This window comes from Aethina tumida, chromosome 6, assembly GCF_024364675.1.
Source record: "Aethina tumida isolate Nest 87 chromosome 6, icAetTumi1.1, whole genome shotgun sequence".
NCBI classification, from domain to species: Eukaryota; Metazoa; Arthropoda; class Insecta; order Coleoptera; family Nitidulidae; genus Aethina; species Aethina tumida.
In genome coordinates, this window is record NC_065440.1 from 9,864,835 (window position 1) to 9,883,815 (window position 18,981).

Sequence of the window (18,981 nt, forward strand, 5' to 3'; positions counted from 1 at the left end):
AACGAAAGTTATATTTTTCAATAAGAAGTGGGAGAATTAAATAATGCCTTTCCCAACTTTACTTTTGTTTCAGAATTAAAAAAAGTACGGATTTCAGACTAGTCTGAAATTAGTGTTAAGTTTATTATGTAATAACCATTTTGTTGTTTGGCATTATTTATTGGGGGGTTGAACTTTTTACAATCTTGAAACATTAGTAACTCTCTCTCTTTATTAAAGAATTAATCTGATCAGAATAATAGATTTGATTTTAAAAAGAAAGTTACACATTAAGAACGTATCAGGATCTGCATTAATTTGAATTTCCAAAACTTCTTCAGTTCAATTCAGTTCAGTTCAGTTTGAAATCTGTTTAATGTTTAATATATAATAATTCTTTTGTTATTTGACTTTGCTCATTCAGAGTTGAAATTTTTAAAATCTTGACACATTAGTAACTGATCTGATCAGTTCAATTAATAGATTTGTTTTTAACATGAAACTTACGTAACTTGTTGTTATGTATCTGTTACTAATATTACTAATATTATAGTTGTTTAACTAACTTCATGGCACTATCAAAAACCAAAGTTATATTTTTCACTAAGAAGTGGGAGAATTAAATAATGCCTTTCCCAACTTTACTTTTGTTTCAGAATTAAAAAAAGTACGGATTTCAGACCAGTCTAAAATTAGTGTTAAGTTTATTATGTTTCAGAATTAAAAAAAGTACGAATTTCAGACCAGTCTGAAATTAGTGTTAAGTTTATTATGTAATAACCATTTTGTTGTTTGGCATTACTTATTGGGGGTTGAACTTTTTACAATCTTGAAACATTAGTAACTTTCTCTTTATTAAAGAATTAATCTGATCAGATTAATAGATTTGATTTTAAAAAGAAAGTTACACATTAAGTAACGTATCAGGATCTGCATTATATTGAATTTCCAAAACTTCTTCAGTTCAGTTCAGTTCAGATCAGTCTGAAATCTGTGTTATGTTTAGTATATAATAATTCTTTTGTTATTTGAGTTTGCTCATTCAGAGTTGAAATTCTTAAAATCTTGACACATTAGTAACTGATCTGATCAGTTCAATTAATAGATTTGTTTTTAACATGAAAGTTACGTAACTTGTTGTTATGTATCTGTTACTAATATTACTAATATTATAGTTGTTTAACTAACTTCATAGCACTATCCAAAACGAAAGTTATATTTTTCACTAAGAAGTGGGAGAATTAAATAATGCCTTTCCCAACTTTACTTTTGTTTCAGAATTAAAAAAAGTACGGATTTCAGACCAGTCTGAAGTTAGTGTTAAGTTTATTATGTAATAACCTTTTTGTTGTTTGGCATTGCTTATTTGGGGTTGAACTTTTTACAATCTTGAAACATTAATAACTCTCTCTTTATTAAAGAATTAATCTGATCAGATTAATAGATTTGATTTTAAAAAGAATGTTACACATTAAGTAACGTATCAGGATCTGCATTAATTTGAATTTCCAAAACTTCTTCAGTTCAATTCAGTTCAGTTCAGTCTGAAATCTGTTTAATGTTTAATATATAATAATTCTTTTGTTATTTGACTTTGCTCATTCAGAGTTGAAATTTTTAAAATCTTGACACATTAGTAACTGATCTGATCAGTTCAATTAATAGATTTGTTTTTAACATGAAACTTACGTAACTTGTTGTTATGTATCTGTTACTAATATTACTAATATTATAGTTGTTTAATTAACTTCATAGCACTATCCAAAATCAAAGTTATATTTTTCACTAAGAAGTGGAAGAATTAAATAATGCCTTTCCCAACTTTACTTTTGTTTCAGAATTAAAAAAAGTACGGATTTCAGACCAGTCTGAAATTAGTGTTAAGTTTATTATGTAATAACCATTTTGTTGTTTGGCATTACTTATTGGGGGTTGAACTTTTTACAATCTTGACACATTAGTAACTTTCTCTTTATTAAAGAATTAATCTGATCAGATTAATAGATTTGATTTTAAAAAGAATGTTACATATTAAGTAACGTATCAGGATCTGCATTAATTTGAATTTCCAAAACTTCTTCAGTTCAGTTCACTTCAGTCTGAAATCTGTGTTATGTTTACTATATAATAATTCTTTTGTTATTTGACTTTGCTCATTCAGAGTTGAGATTTTTAAAATCTTGACACATTAGTAACTGATCTGATCAGTTCAATTAATAGATTTGTTTTTAACATGAAAGTTAAGTAATTTGTTGTTATGTATCTATTACTATTATTACTAACATTATGGTTGTTTAACTAACTTTATAGCACCATCCAAAACCAAAGTTATATTTTTCACTAAGAAGTGGGAGAATTAAATAATGCCTTTCCCAACTTTACTTTTGTTTCAGAATTAAAAAAAGTACGGATTTCAGACTAGTCTAAAATTAGTGTTAAGTTTATTATGTTTCAGAATTAAAAAAAGTACGAATTTCAGACCAGTCTGAAATTAGTGTTAAGTTTATTATGTAATAACCATTTTGTTGTTTGGCATTACTTATTGGGGGTTGAACTTTTTACAATCTTGACACATTAGTAACTTTCTCTTTATTAAAGAATTATTCTGATCAGATTAATAGATTTGATTTTAAAAAGAAAGTATTAAGTAACGTATCAGGATCTGCATTAATTTGAATTTCCAAAACTTCTTCAGTTCAGTTCAGTTCAGTCTGAAATCAGTGTTATGTGTACTATCTAATAACTTCTTTGTTATTTGAGTTTGCTGATTTAGAGTTGAGATTTTAAGAATCTTGACACATTAGTAATTATATTTTTGTTAAAGAACTGATCTGATCAGTTCAATTAATAGATTTGTTTTTAACATGAAAGTTACGTAACTTGTTGTTATGTATCTGTTACTAATATTACTAATATTATAGTTGTTTAACTAACTTCATAGCACTATCCAAAACCAAAGTTATATTTTTCACTAAGAAGTGGGAGAATTAAATAATGCCTTTCCCAACTTTACTTTTGTTTCAGAATTAAAAAAAGTACGGATTTCAGACCAGTCTGAAGTTAGTGTTAAGTTTATTATGTAATAACCTTTTTGTTGTTTGGCATTACTTATTGGGGGTTGAACTTTTTACAATCTTGAAACATTAGTCACTTCCTCTTTATTAAAGAATTAATCTGATCAGATTAATAGATTTGATTTTAAAAAGAAAGTTACACATTAAGTAACGTATCTGGACCTGCATTAATTTAAATTTCCAAAACTTCTTCAGTTCAGTTCAGTTCAGATGAGTCTGAAATCTGTGTTATGTTTAGTATATAATAATTCTTTTGTTATTTGACTTTGCTCATTCAGAGTTGAAATTTTTAAAATCTTGACACATTAGTAACTTGTCTGATCAGTTCTATCTACTATCCAAAACGAAAGTTATATTTTTCACTAAGAACTAGGAGAATTAAATAATGAGTTTCCCAACTTTACTTTTGTTTCAGAATTAAAAAAAGTATGGATTTCAGACCAGTCTGAAATTAGTGTTAAGTTTATTATGTAATAACCTTTTTGTTGTTTGGCATTGCATATTGGGGGTTGAATTTTTCACAATCTTGAAACATTTATAACTTTCTCTTTAATAAAGAATTAATCTGATCAGATTAATAGATTTGATTTTAAAATGAATGTTACACATTAAGTAACGTATCAGGATCTGCATTAATTTGAATTTCCAAAACTTCTTCAGTTCAGTTCAGTTCAGATCAGTCTGAAATCAGTGTTATGTGTACCATCTAATAACTTCTTTGTTATTTGAGTTTGCTGATTTAGAGTTGAGATTTTTAGAATCTAGACACATTAGTAATTTTATTTTTATTATAAAACTGATCTGATCAGTGTTAAGTTTACTATATAATATTTTTTTTGTTATTTGACTTTGCTGATTCAGAGTTCAGAGATTTTTAGAATTTGATTCGATCAGTTCAACTAATAGATTTGTTTTTAACATGAAAGTTACGTAACTTGTTGTTATGTAACCATTACTATTATTACTAATATTATAGTTGTTTAACTAATTAATCTATCTAATCATTATTACTGTTATCAAGTTATATACATGTCAAATTTTTTACATTTTTTACAGAATATTTTAATTTCGGATTATACTGATTATTCATAGCAATGAAAATTAAAATCATAATTTGTTACTAAATTCGTATAAAAAAATAAATTGTTATTAAGTATTTCTGATCTCTGTTTTCAAAAAATGAGCTAAATATACTGAAAACCAATAAATAAAATATATAGATAACATAATACGGATATATTTTGGTAATGGAATTTTTTCTTGTTTATTTTAAATCACCCAACCTTGAATATAAATGAACCCCTTACCCTCACAAATAACAAAGGAATTTCGCCCCGCCACACCTTAAGGCCAAACCGACTGAAACTGTATTACTGGTTAATTGTTACGATATTTTCTTGGATAACATGAAGCGTACAAGATCTTCCGTGTCAAACGTGGAAAATTTAAAAAAGTGTAAATATTGCAGACAACCCCCGAATAAATACAGATTTAAATCGGAAGGTGAATTCAGCAAATGTGTCGACGAAGCTGATGCGATAATTAATTTGGGTTATTTAAGTACCAGCGACAAAAATGATTTGCCATCTTTTAAGGTAATAACATAATAATAATAATAATAAATTTTAAAATTTTATTATATATTAATTTGACTTTTTCAGATTACAAATGTCATGATATACGATAAAAGTGGTCATTTCTGCACTTTTGACGAAGGACTTATAGAAAAAGGTGTTGACTTATTTGCGTCTGGATTCGTTAAACAAATAGATGATGATGATCCATCAACTAATACTGGGGTACCAGTTATAAACATTGGACCGATTGATGAATGGTGAGTAAATTTATATTTTACGTTTCTTTTGTTGGACTTTTAATTAATTTAAATATTAATATGTTTCCAAAGTTATTATATATTGTTTCCTAAAAATAATAACTTTTTCTTTTAAACTTAAATAAATAATTAACCAAAAGTATGTTGAATTTGAGTATTTTTGTACTCTAAATACATCATAATATACCACTTTCTGCAGAATCTTGTCAAATTTGTAATATATGTTAAAATTAATAACAATAATTATATTTCTTTATACTATAAATAAATAATTCAATGTATCCAGAGCCACTCAGAAATTTACAGATGAGTTTTATTCAACAGATGTTTATGACAATGCTGGAAGATAATTGGGCAATTCTTTAATAACAACTTTTTCATTTAAGAATAAATAAATAATTAAGCAAAAGTATTTTGAATTTGAGTATTTTAATACTCTAAATACACCATAATATATCATTTTCTGCAAAAGTTTGTCAAATGTGTAATATATACTAAAATTAAGAACATTAATTTTATTTCTTTATATTATAAATAAATAAATCAATGGACCAAGAGCCACTCAGAAATTCACAGATGAGTTTTATTCAACAGATGTTTATAACAATGCTGGAAGATAAATGGGCAATTCTTTAATAATTAATAATCGTTTTGTTAAACAAATTGAACAGATTTAAATATTAATGAATGCAATGTTTTATAGGTTTTATGAATAACAAATAAATATTTATAATTAGTATAGTTTAACTCATTTTTTAAGAAATACGTTTCTATTGATTTTATATATTTTTTCATGATAATATCAACTTTTTCATTTAAGAATAAATAAATAATTGAGCAAAAGTATGTTGAATTTGAGTATTTTAACACTCTAAATACATCATAATATACCATTTTCTGCTGAACTTTGTCAAATGTGTAATATATACTAAAATTAATAATAATAATTTTATTTCTTTATACTATAAATAAATAAATCAATGGATCCAGAGCCACTTAGAAATTTACAGATGAGTTTTATTCAACAGATGTTTATGACAATGCTGGAAGATAATTGGGCAGTTCTTTAATAATTAATAATAATTTTATTAAAGAAATTGAACAGATTTAAATATTAATGAATGCAATGTTTTATAGGTTTTATGAATAACAAATAAATATTTATAATTAGTATAGTTTAACTCATTTTTTAAGAAATACGTTTCTATTGATTTTATATATTTTTTCATGATAATAGCAACTTTTCATTTATGAATAAATAAATAATTAAGCAAAAGTATATTGAATTTGTGTATTTTAATACTTCAAATAAACCATAATATACCATTTTCTGCAGAACCTCGTCAATTGTGTAATATATACTAAAATTAATAACAATAATTTTATTTCTTTATACTATACATAAATAAATCAATGGATCCAGAGCCACTCAGAAATTTACAGATGAGTATTATTCAACAGATGTTCATCATAATGCTAGAAGATAATTGGGCAATTCTTTAATAATTAATATTCATTTTGTTAAACAAATTGAACAGATTTAAATATTAATGAATGCAATGTTTTATAGGTTTTATGAATAACATATAAATATTTATAATTAGTATAGCTTAACTCATTTTTTAAGATATACGTTTCTATTGATTTTATATATTTTTTCATGATAACACCTTTTTATTTAAGAATAAATAAATAATTGAGCAAAAGTATGTTGAATTTGTGTATTTTTTCATGATTATAGCAACTTTTTCATTTAAGAATAAATAAATGATTAAGCAAAAGTGTGTTGAATTTGTGTATTTTTTCATGATAATAGCAACTTTTTCATTTAAGAATAAATAAATGATTAAGCAAAAGTATGTTGAATTTGAGTATTTTAATACTCTAAATAAACCACAATATATCATTTTCTACGGAATCTTCTTAAATGTGTAATATATACTAAAATTAATAACAATAATTATATTTCTTTATACTATAAATAAATAAATCAATGGATCCAGAGCCACTCAAAAATTTACATATGAGTTTTATTCATCAGATGTTCATGATAATGCTGAAAGATAATTGGACAATTCTGTAATAATTAATAATCATTTTGTTAACCAATTGAATACATTTAAATATTAATGAATGCAATGTTTTATAGATTTTATGAATAAGAAATAAATATTTATAATTATTATAGTTTGACTCATTTTTTAAGAAATACGTTTCTATTGATTTTATATATATTTTCATGATAATAACTTTTTCATTTAAGAATAAATAAATAAGCAAAAGTATGTTGAATTTAAGTATTTTAATGCTCTAAATACACCGTAATATACCATTATCTTTAGAATCTTGTCAAATCTGTAATATGTACTAAAATTAATAACAATAATTATATTTCTTTATACTATAAACAAATAAATCAATGGATCCAGAGCCACTCAGAAATTCACAGATGAGTTTTATTCAACAGATGTTTGTAACAGTGCTGGAAGATAATTGGGCAGTTCCTTAATAATTAATAATAATTTTATTAAACAAATTGAACAGGTTTAAATATTAATGAATGCAATGTTTTATAGATTTTATGAATAACAAATAAATATTTATAATTAATATAGTTTGACTCATTTTTTAAGAAATACGTTTTTATTGATTTTATATATTTTTTCATGATAATAACATTTTCATTTAAGAATAAATAAATAATTAATCAAAAGTATTTTGAATTTGAGTATTTTAATACTCTAAATACACCATAATATATCATTTTCTGCAAAAGTTTGTCAAATGTGTAATATATACTAAAATTAAGAACATTAATTTTATTTCTTTATACTATAAATAAATAAATCAATGGATCCAGAACCATTCAGAAATTTACAGATGAGTTACAATCAACAGATGTTCATCATAATGCTAGAAGATAAATGGGCAATTCTTTAATAATTAATAATCATTTTGTTAAACAAATTGAACAGATTTAAATATTAATGAATGCAATGTTTTATAGATTTTATGAATAACAAATAGATATTTATAATTAGTATAGTTTAACTCATTTTTTAAAAAATACGTTTATATTGATTTTATATATATTTTGATGATAATAACAACTTTTTCATTTAAGAATAAATAAATAAGCAAAAGTATGTTGAATTTGAGTATTTTAATTCTCTAAATACACCGTAATATACCATTATCTTTAGAATCTTGTCAAATCTGTAATATGTACTAAAATTAATAACAATAATTATATTTCTTTATACTATAAACAAATAAATCAATGGATCCAGAGCCACTCAGAAATTCACAGATGAGTTTTATTCAACAGATGTTTATAACAATGCTGGAAGATAATTGGGCAGTTCCTTAATAATTAATAATAATTTTATTAAACAAATTAAACAGGTTTAAATATTAATGAATGCAATGTTTTATAGATTTTATGAATAACAAATAAATATTTATAATTAATATAGTTTGACTCATTTTTTAAGAAATACGTTTCTATTGATTTTATATATATTTTCATGATAATAACATTTTCATTTAAGAATAAATAAATAATTAATCAAAAGTATTTTGAATTTGAGTATTTTAATACTCTAAATACACCATAATATATCATTTTCTGCAAAAGTTTGTCAAATGTGTAATATATACTAAAATTAAGAACATTAATTTTATTTCTTTATACTATAAATAAATAAATCAATGGATCCAGAACCATTCAGAAATTTACAGATGAGTTACAATCAACAGATGTTCATCATAATGCTAGAGGATAAATGGGCAATTCTTTAATAATTAATAATCATTTTGTTAAACAAATTGAACAGATTTAAATATTAATGAATGCAATGTTTTATAGATTTTATGAATAACAAATAGATATTTATAATTAGTATAGTTTAACTCATTTTTTAAGAAATACGTTTATATTGATTTTATATATATTTTGATGATAATAACAACTTTTTCATTTAAGAATAAATAAATAAGCAAAAGTATGTTGAATTTGAGTATTTTAATTCTCTAAATACACCATAATATACCATTATCTGTAGAATCTTGTCAAATCTGTAATAAATACTAAAATTAATAATAATAATTATATTTCTTTATACTATACATAAATAAATCAATGGATCCAGAGCCACTCAGAAATTTACAGAAGAGTTTTATTTAACAGATGTTTATGAAAATGCTGGAAGATAATTGGCAACTCTTTAATAATTAATAATCATTTTGTTAAACAAATTGAACAGATTTAAATATTATTGAATGCAATGTTTTATAGATTTTATTAATAACAAATAGATATTTATAATTAGTATAGTTTAACTCATTTTTTAAGAAATACGTTTCTATTGATTTTATATAAATTTTCATGATAATAACAACTTTTTCATTTAAGAATAAATAAATAATTAAGCAAAAGTATGTTGAATTTGAGTATTTTAATACTCTAAATACACCATAATATACCACTTTCTGCAGAACCTTGTCAAATGTGTAATAGATACTAAAATTAATAACAATAATCATATATCTTTATACTATAAATAAATAAATCAATGGATCCAGAGCCACTCAGAAATTTACAGAAGATTTTTATTTAACAGATGTTTATGAAAAATGCTGGAAGATAATTGGGCAATTCTTTAATAATTGCTAATCATATTGTTAAACAAATTGAACAGATTTAAATATTAATGAAAGCAATGTTTTATAGGTTTTATGAATAACAAATAAATATTTATAATTAATATAGTTTAACTCATTTTTAAGAAATACGTTTCTATTTATTTTATATATTTTTTCATGATAATAATAGCAACTTTTTCATTTAAGAATAAATAAATAATTGAGCAAAAGTATGTTGAATTTGAGTATTTTAATACTCTAAATACATCATAATATACCACTTTCTGCAGAACCTTGTCAAATGTGTAATATATACTAAAATTAATAAAAATAATTATATTTCTTTATACTATAAATAAATAAATCAATGGATCCAGAGCCACTCAGAATTGTATGATTCAACAGAAGTTTATGACAATGCTGGAAGATAATTGGACAATTCTTTAATAATTAATAATCATTTTGTTAAACAAATTGAACAGATTTAAATATTAATGAATGTAATGTTTTATAGATTTTATGAATAACATATAAATATTTATAATTAGTATAGTTTAACTCATTTTTTAAGAAATACGTTTCTATTGATTTTTTATATTTTTTTATGATAATAGCAACTTTTTCATTTAAAAATAAATAAATAATTAAGCAAAAATATGTTGAATTTGAGTATTTTAATACTCTAAATACCCCATAATATATCATTTTTTGCAGAACCTCGTCAAATGTGTAATATATACTAAAATTAATAACAATAATTTTATTTCTTTATACTATAAATAAATAAATCAAATGATCCAGAGTGACTCAGAAATTTACAGATGGGTTTTATTCAACAGATGTTTATGACAATGCTGGAAGATAATTGGGCAATTCTTTAATAATTAATATTCATTTTGTTAAACAAATTGAATAGATTGAAATATTAATGAATACAATGTTTTATAGGTTTAATAAATAACAAATAAATATTTATATTAAGTATAGTTTAAGTCATTTTGTAAGAAATTATGTCTGATATATATTATATTTTATATATTTTTTCATGACAATAGCAATTTTTTCATTTAAATTATAGTATACCATGTTCTGCAGAAACTTCTCAAATGAGTAATATAATTTAAAATGTCCACAAAAATATAATATATAACCATTTTGTTAAATAAATTGATTTAAATTTTAATGAATACAATGTTTTATAGGTTTTATAGATAGCATATCAATATTTACAATTAGTACAATTTAAGTCATTTTGTAAGAATATGTTTCTATTGTTTTTATATATTTATTTTTACATGAAAATAATAACTTTTTCATTTAAGCTTAAATAATTGAACAAAAGCATGTTAAATTAGAATATTTTAATAATTATTTATACAATAAATAAATAAATCTATGGATCCAGAACCACTCAGAAATTCTTGCATAATTAAGAATCATTTTGTTAAACAAATTTTATATATATTAATATTAATGAATACAATGTTTTATATATATTTACATATTAATATAAGTTAAGTCATGTTATAAGAAACAAATTTCTATGGTTTTTATATTTCAAATGCTTTAAGGTAATTAGGCATTTTTATAATAATTAATAATCATTTTGTTAAATAAATTGTGCATTAATTTAAATATTAATGAAAATAATTTTCTATAGTTTTATAAATATTTACAATTTATATAATTTAAGTCATTTTATAAGAAATGTTGGAATATAATTAGTCAATTTTGAAATAATTATTAATAATTTATATATTTTGTTAAAACAAATTGCGTGGATTTAAATATTAATTAATACAATTATTTTTCGTTTTATGCTCAAATAAATAATTAATATTAATTAATAACCAAACTTATTATGTCGTATAAAACTGTGTGAAATGTACTAATAAATAATAAAATAACAATAATTATTTCGTTGTGCCATAAATAAATAAATCAATGGATGTAGTATCAATATGCATATGAATTTTATACAACAGATGGCTTTGATAATGCCGGAAGATAATTTGGCAATTCTTTAATAATCATCATATTGTTAAACAAATTGCATGTTTTAAATATTAGTAAATATAATATTTTACACTTTCTATAAATAGTACATGAATATTTACATATTAATAAAATTATGACGAGAAATATGTTTCTAAAATTTTTGTATATTTTACAAAGGATTTTTTATTTAATTATTTTTTAAGCACAAATAATTAAGCAAATTTAAGCATTTTAATGCTCCAAATACATCAAAATATACCATGTAATGTAAAACCTTGTCAAATGTCTAATATAAAACTAAAAAAGTACAATAATTTTTTTTTTCCTATAAATAAAGAATTCAGTGTTACTTTGAATTGGAGGAATTTATGATATTGTTGAGAGGTAATATATACTTTCATATTTTTTTTCTTTCATACACAAATAAAAATTAATATTCCAAATACATCAGATTATATTTTAGAAATATTTTTGTTAAGCATATAAATTATAATTGGAAAAGTTTTGATGTAAAATTTTTATCTTCAACAAATACTTTTTTGTCTATTTAAACTTTCATATTTCTATATATTTATTATCATTTATATATCTATTATCATTTATTATTTAAATATAAAATAATATTTGCCTTAGTATTGGATAAATTAAATGTATTTAAACATTATTTAATCATTCTTTATTATAAATTAAATAAATATATATGTAATAATAAGTCTTAACTTTAAAAGAAATATATTTCTATAGTTTTTCATCATAAATACATCATAACACATAATGTTCTGAAAACGTTCTTGTAAAATGTGTATTTTAAAACTAATTGCTTTTATTTAAATATTAATTAAATCAATAGATAACATTTTATATTTTTTAAATAAAATAATAATGTTTATACATTTCTCTACATTCAAATAAAAATAAAAAACCATTTGTCCATCCTTGTTAAATATGAAACTTGAAAGAACTTTACCTAAAAAAAAATTAATTTTTAACCAGTTATTTCGTTAATAGTTTACATTTATACAAATTTTTATTAATTTTATTAAAATTATGTTTCATTTACTTATAATATGTTTAAAAATGTAATCTTGTAATGCCTCATACCTTTATTTAAGTCAATAACAACGCGAAATTAATATAAACTAGTATAAAAAAAATGAGTAGAATATTGTAAAATATATTTTAGTACAAAATCATCATCTAAATGGTGCGGTGTGTCGTTTTTGCCTTTCAGAATATTTATAATTGGGGTGTTAGGTTTACAGCGGGCTTTGACGGTGGTGACACAGCCCTCGTTGGATTTCAAAGTAAATTGGCTGGATATTATATAAGTTTGCCAAATTTTAGATATAAGGAGGCGTTTGACAAATTTTATCAAAAAATCAAAACCACGAAGTATATCTTAGACTATTTAATTAAATATGAATGGGACGACCCATCTTACAATCAGCTCCTTCAGTATTTATATACAGCTCACTATATATCGGAGGAGTATGTATTGGAGAATGCACATTTTATTTGCAAACAGGTAATATTACATTTAATATTTTTTAACAAATTGTTTAAGCCTTGTTTGTGTTTAGATTAAGGAGTATGACAATTCTTCTCGCAAAGAAGACCAGATGCTAATTTCGCTTTCTTGTGTAAGAAGTTTGATAGAAATATCAAACTTTCCGATCAGCAGGATCCCGAGAATAAAAAATGGTTACATGGATTATGTAAGTATACATGTACTATATCAAGAATATGTATATGAAACTGCCCTTTTGAGTTGTACACGTAAAGGTATATTTTATGAAAGTGAGAAAATATATTTTATTCAAATTAATTCCCATCGATAGCAATACAACTCTCCCATCTCTGTGACTGTTTGTGAATTCCTCGCCAAAAAAATTTTCTTCTTTCGAAGCACAGTTTTCTTCAAATGGTGACAAAAAACCAATGCTCATCGCATATCACAATTGTGAAACACAAAGTCCGACGTGTTTAACGTTGTGTGGTATGTTGTAGGTATGAAATTCGAATTCTGTCAACTTCTAAATATTTCACAGACAGAAACAAAACAAACAAACTCAATTACTCGTCTGTATAGTACCAAAAGTGCATAGTTTATTTTGGTTTTATTTAACATATTCATGTTGTATACAGAAATAAGATACCAAAGAATATATTGTTAAAATTGTCCGAATGTTAAAATTGTCAAATCTAAATTCAAATTTAACAAAAATTTGATATAATAACTATACCAATTATTAAACTCCGATCTTCATATCTGTAAAGAACCTTTAAAGCGTTTTAACATTTACCAAATAGAGAATAAAAAGAAATTGTAGTACAATTACTTAAGGTTTTAACTAACTTTATTATAAAAAACGATAACAATGTAAGTTTACAATTTAATTTGTGATAATACATCACAAACCTGAGCTATGTCTTTTATTAGATGCAATAAATCATTCTTAAGGGATATAATTCTCTTCTTCAAGTGCAGCCTTTAGAGAGCCTCCAATAACAGGTGGGCTGAAAAGTAACCGCCTTGACCACCAAAATGTGCTGCTACCGCAAAAAAGATTATGATGCCTTATAGCACATTCATATTTAGGCCGACATGTCAAGTTTCAGTGTGATATAGCCCTTAGTTTTGTTTTGACAGCTGATTTTCGGTTACGTGTTTAGCAGCATTACTACTATTACTTATAGTAGTATATATACATATATATATATATATATATATATATATATATATATATATATATACCGTATCAAAAATGATGAGCGTGTCTACTCGCATATTGAGACGGAACATCAATACCCCTTTGTAAACAAAAAGGAAAGGTATACATGCAATTATGTGGGCGGGCCGAACTGACTGGAGGGGATCATTTGGTTTTGCTGCGTTTAGCATGCGGTTCGTCTCCGCAGTCGTTGTTTTTAGTATATTTTATTTAATTTTTGGGATACATTTTTATTTTGAAAAAAGTAGTTTATTTTTAGAATACTTATTTTTGTTTTTGATATACCCTCAAAAAATATTTCATTTTACAGATTGAAAATTATACAAAGTTACGGAATTTAAATGGAGCATCCGAAGAACTCGAACTACATCCCTACGCATACGGAGAGTTACTAAATGCATTCGCAAAGATTAATTTACATTGTGCGCCGGCGCGCACCAGCACGGCGCATTAACTCTGAGAGTAGGGATTCTTACTACCGGGCAAAACTTTTCTCTCTTTGTCGTGCATCCATCTCTTACAACATCCAGACACGAAGAGCATTTTTCGTACGGTATATATAATTAGTATAGTTTAACTCATTTTATAAGAAATATGTTTCTGTTGATTTTATATATTTTTTCATGATAATGACAACTTTTTATTTAAGAAAACATAAATAATTAAGCAAAAGTACCTTGTCAAATGTGTAATATATACTAAAATTAATAACAATAATTATATTTCTTTATACTATAAATAAATAAATAAATGGGTCCAGAGCCACTCAGAAATTTGCAGATGAGTTTCATTCAACAAATGTTCATGATAATGCTGGAAGATAATTGGACAATTCTATAATAATTAAAAATCATTTTGTTAAACAAATTGAACAGATTTAAATATTAATGAATGCAATATTTTATAGGTTTTATGAGTAACAAATAAATATTTATAAATGTATAGTTTAACTCATTTTATAAGAAACATGTTTCTATTGATTTTATATATATTTTTTTCATGACAACATCAACTTTTTCATTTAAGAATAAATAAATAATTAAGCAAAAGTATGTGGAAATTAAGTATTTTAATATTCTAAATACACTATTAATTATAATTAGTATGATTTAAGTCATTTTATAAAATATGTTTTTATTGAATTTGTATATTTTTTCATGATAATAGCAACTTTTTCATTTAAGAATAAATAATAATTACCATATTCTGTAGAACATTGTAAAATGTGTATTATGAACTAAAATATCTCAATAATTATATGTCTTTATACTAAAAATAAATAAAACAAAGGATCCAGAACCACCCAGAAATGTATAGATGAGTTTTATTCAAGAAATGTTTATGATAATGATGGGAGATCATTTTGTTAAACAAATTGAATAGATTTAAATATTAATGAATACAATGGTTTATAGGTTTAATAAATAACAAATAAATATTTATATTAAGTATAGTTTAAGTCATTTTATAAGAAATTATATCTGATATATGTTATATTTTATATATTTTTTCATGACAATAGCAATTTTTTCATTTAAGATTATACAAAATTATAGTATACCATGTTTTGCAGAAACTTCTCAAATGAGTAATATAATTTAAAATATCCACAAAAGTTATATATATATATATATATATATATATATATATATATATATATATATATATATATATTTCTTTATACTATAAATAAATTAAGTACTAGAGCCACTCAGGAATTTACAGAAGTTTATACAATTTATAAGTTCATGATAATGCTGGAAGATAATTGGGCAATTCTATAATAATTTATAACCATTTTGTTAAACAAATTGATTTAAATATTAATGAATACAATGTTTTATAGGTTTTATAGATAGCATATCAATATTTCCAGTTAGTAAGTAATAGTAGTAATTAATAACACGGGAACGGTGTTCTCTTGGATATTGAAATTTTTTAACTCTCGTTAGAGATAATATTTTAAAATGATCAAAACAGATTTTTATAGAAAATTTGACGCTCTACAAAAAATGTCTCTTACAGTTTTTTGATATATCCATTTTTTCAAAAGTTATTTAACATTAAAGTTGGATTGAATTAAAATTTTTACATTGTTCTTATTTTCTGACGCAACCATCAACTTTATTATAATTTTATATGACATTTTTTACAGTGAATTAAATTTCCTATAATTTACCTCCGAAAAAGTTTTTGACATTTTTTACAGATCATAAATTACCAGATGAAAACTAAAAATTTTATTAAATAAATCTTATTTTACTGCTTAAAATAAAGCATTTTATTTAAATAGATAGATTTTGAGTAAAAAAATTGATTGTTTATTATAATCAAAGTAGTATATATCGTTACACTAACAGACTTTTTCTACAATTTGGCAATTTTTTTCTGTATTCACTTCTAACTAGCAATAAGTATTGTAATTGCTCTTCATTTTTCGTGAAACACTTATTGCTAGTTATAAGTGAATACAGAAAAAAAATTGCCAAATTATAGTGTAACTATAATAAACAGTCAATTTTTTTTAGTAAAAATTTATTTAAATAAAATACTTAATTTTAAGCAGTAAAATAACATTTATTTAATAAAACTTTTAGTTTTCTGCAGATAACTTATGATCTGTAAAAAATGTCAAAAACTTTTTTGGAGATAAATTATAGAAAATTGAATTCTCTACAAAAAATGTAATATAAAATTTTCCCATAAAGTTGATGGTTGCGTCAGAAAATGAGAAAAATGTCAAAATTTTAAATCAACCCAACTTTAATGTTAAATAACGATTGAAAAAATGGATGTATCAAAAAACTGTAAGAGACATTTTTTGTAGAGTGTTAAATTTTCTTTAAAAATCTGTTTTGATCATTTTGAAATATTATCTCTAACGAGAATTAAAAAATTTCAAAATCAAAGAGAACACCGTTCCCGTGTTATTTGAAGGGGAAATTAAAATTTACGATGCGGCACCTCTTAAAATTAATATTAAGAGCTGTAACTTTCACAGTATTTTTTTAGCATTTACAACAAGAAACAGTCTAATATATATAATAATATAACAATTTGGAAAGAAAATATCAAAGATTTTAGATTATTTTTAATAATTTAGTTAAGTATATATTTGTCTATCGATGTTATCTAAACACTCCCCAACAGGTCTTGGCATTGAGTCAATGAGGTGGTCTATTTACTCTTGAGGAACTTGTACTTCATGTCTTAGAATCTCCAAAGTCTTTGAGGGCTGGGGTAAATTTACTAGCTTAGGTCGAGGGATCTGGATATCATGGCATCAGATTCACATGGTTTTTTCAAAAAAGTTTACAATTTGAATATCCCCTTCATAGTGTTGCAATTTCTTTCTCCTTTAGTATATAATTAATACAAACAAAATGACGTTTCATTTCAGTAGCTGACGTCATCAGTGCTCATTTTACTAGTATTATTTTGTTTGGTTAAATAGAGTCTAACAGTTGATAGAAGTTGAAAAGTTAGACTTTCAATGTCCTTCTCCTTATTAGTAAATTAGATTATATTGATTATATTGATTATATATATGTTATAAACTCTTTTTAAACGTTTTTAGACAAACTACCCAAAACGTACAAAAGCTGTGGCAACAAAGCTGGTCCACAACATTTTTGACAAATTATTTTATCAGGTCAACTTCAAAGACAAATATTGCGGCGTATGTCCGATATGTCAGCAAATAGACTGTGGCGATTGTATGGAATGTAAAAGTAAACAGAAATTCGGCGGCACCAAACCCGATAAAACACGTTGCAAAAAGAAAAAGTGAGTTGAATTCAAACTTAAATCAGTATCTGTGTGACGTGCTCGTGATATTTTAGGTGTTCTTCCACAAACGATTCAGATTCGAGCACCGACAGCTCATCGGAGTCGTACACCTCGGACTCCGGCACCGACGAGGACTTCTTCTACAGGAAAAGGAACTTGTTTAACTATAAAATAGTGAACGGCGTTGAGTTTTTGGAGAGGCACGTCAAAATTTTTGAAAATAAGTCCTATTACACCGCTGTTAAAGTTGGTAAGATAAGACTGAGGTGTAAAAGTTCCCTCGACAAAGTTCGACGTAATTTTAGGTAAAATGATGGTGGAACAGGGATCCTTCGTGCTTTTAAACGCTGAAAAAATAAACGACCCCCAATTAATTTGTAGGGTGGAATCAATTTATCGAGGGGCACAAGATATGTTCCATGCCCACCTTTTTGGTAGAGGAACCGATACGATTTTGGGTGAAACTGCTGATGAGAAAGAGCTGTTTGTCTTCGACATTTGTTTTGATGTACCTCTTGGTGCTATTGTTGGACTAACGGATGTAAATTTTGCTCATCAATTTTGAAATTTAATTAACAATTGTGTTTCAGGTTATGTTTTATAAGGCCCATTCAAATTGGTCGGAGATTGGAGGTCTCTACACTGAACCCTGCAAGTCAGTGTATTGTAACAGCAGTTATTACTTTTCTAAGGCATATTCATCGGACTTTTGTACATTTAAAAACTTTGATAATGAACCCATTGATGATGTACTGGGTAACTGCTCGTCGTGCAGGTATTTTTTATTTTTTTACATCAAAATTAACTAACAAAACATCAACAACATTTCAGAAATAAAATAAATAATAATAAGAAAAACACCCCCAAATACAAAGACAAAAAAGTGATTTGGAGGGATGAAGAGTATGCCCAGGGATCATATGTCTTTTAT

General features: G+C 24.2%; 1 protein-coding gene across 1 annotated transcript; it reads left to right on the forward strand.

Annotated features, from left to right (window-relative positions):
* The first annotated feature begins 4,459 nt into the window (after positions 1 to 4,459).
* LOC126265986 (DNA (cytosine-5)-methyltransferase PliMCI-like) lies at positions 4,460 to 18,359 on the forward strand. The gene is made up of 6 exons (XM_049969093.1): positions 4,460 to 4,648; positions 4,715 to 4,887; positions 12,784 to 13,054; positions 13,110 to 13,244; positions 17,839 to 18,047; positions 18,104 to 18,359. Exons 1-6 carry the CDS (start codon positions 4,460 to 4,462, stop codon positions 18,357 to 18,359), a joined length of 1,233 nt encoding a protein of 410 aa, XP_049825050.1.
* Positions 18,360 to 18,981: the final 622 nt, after the last annotated feature.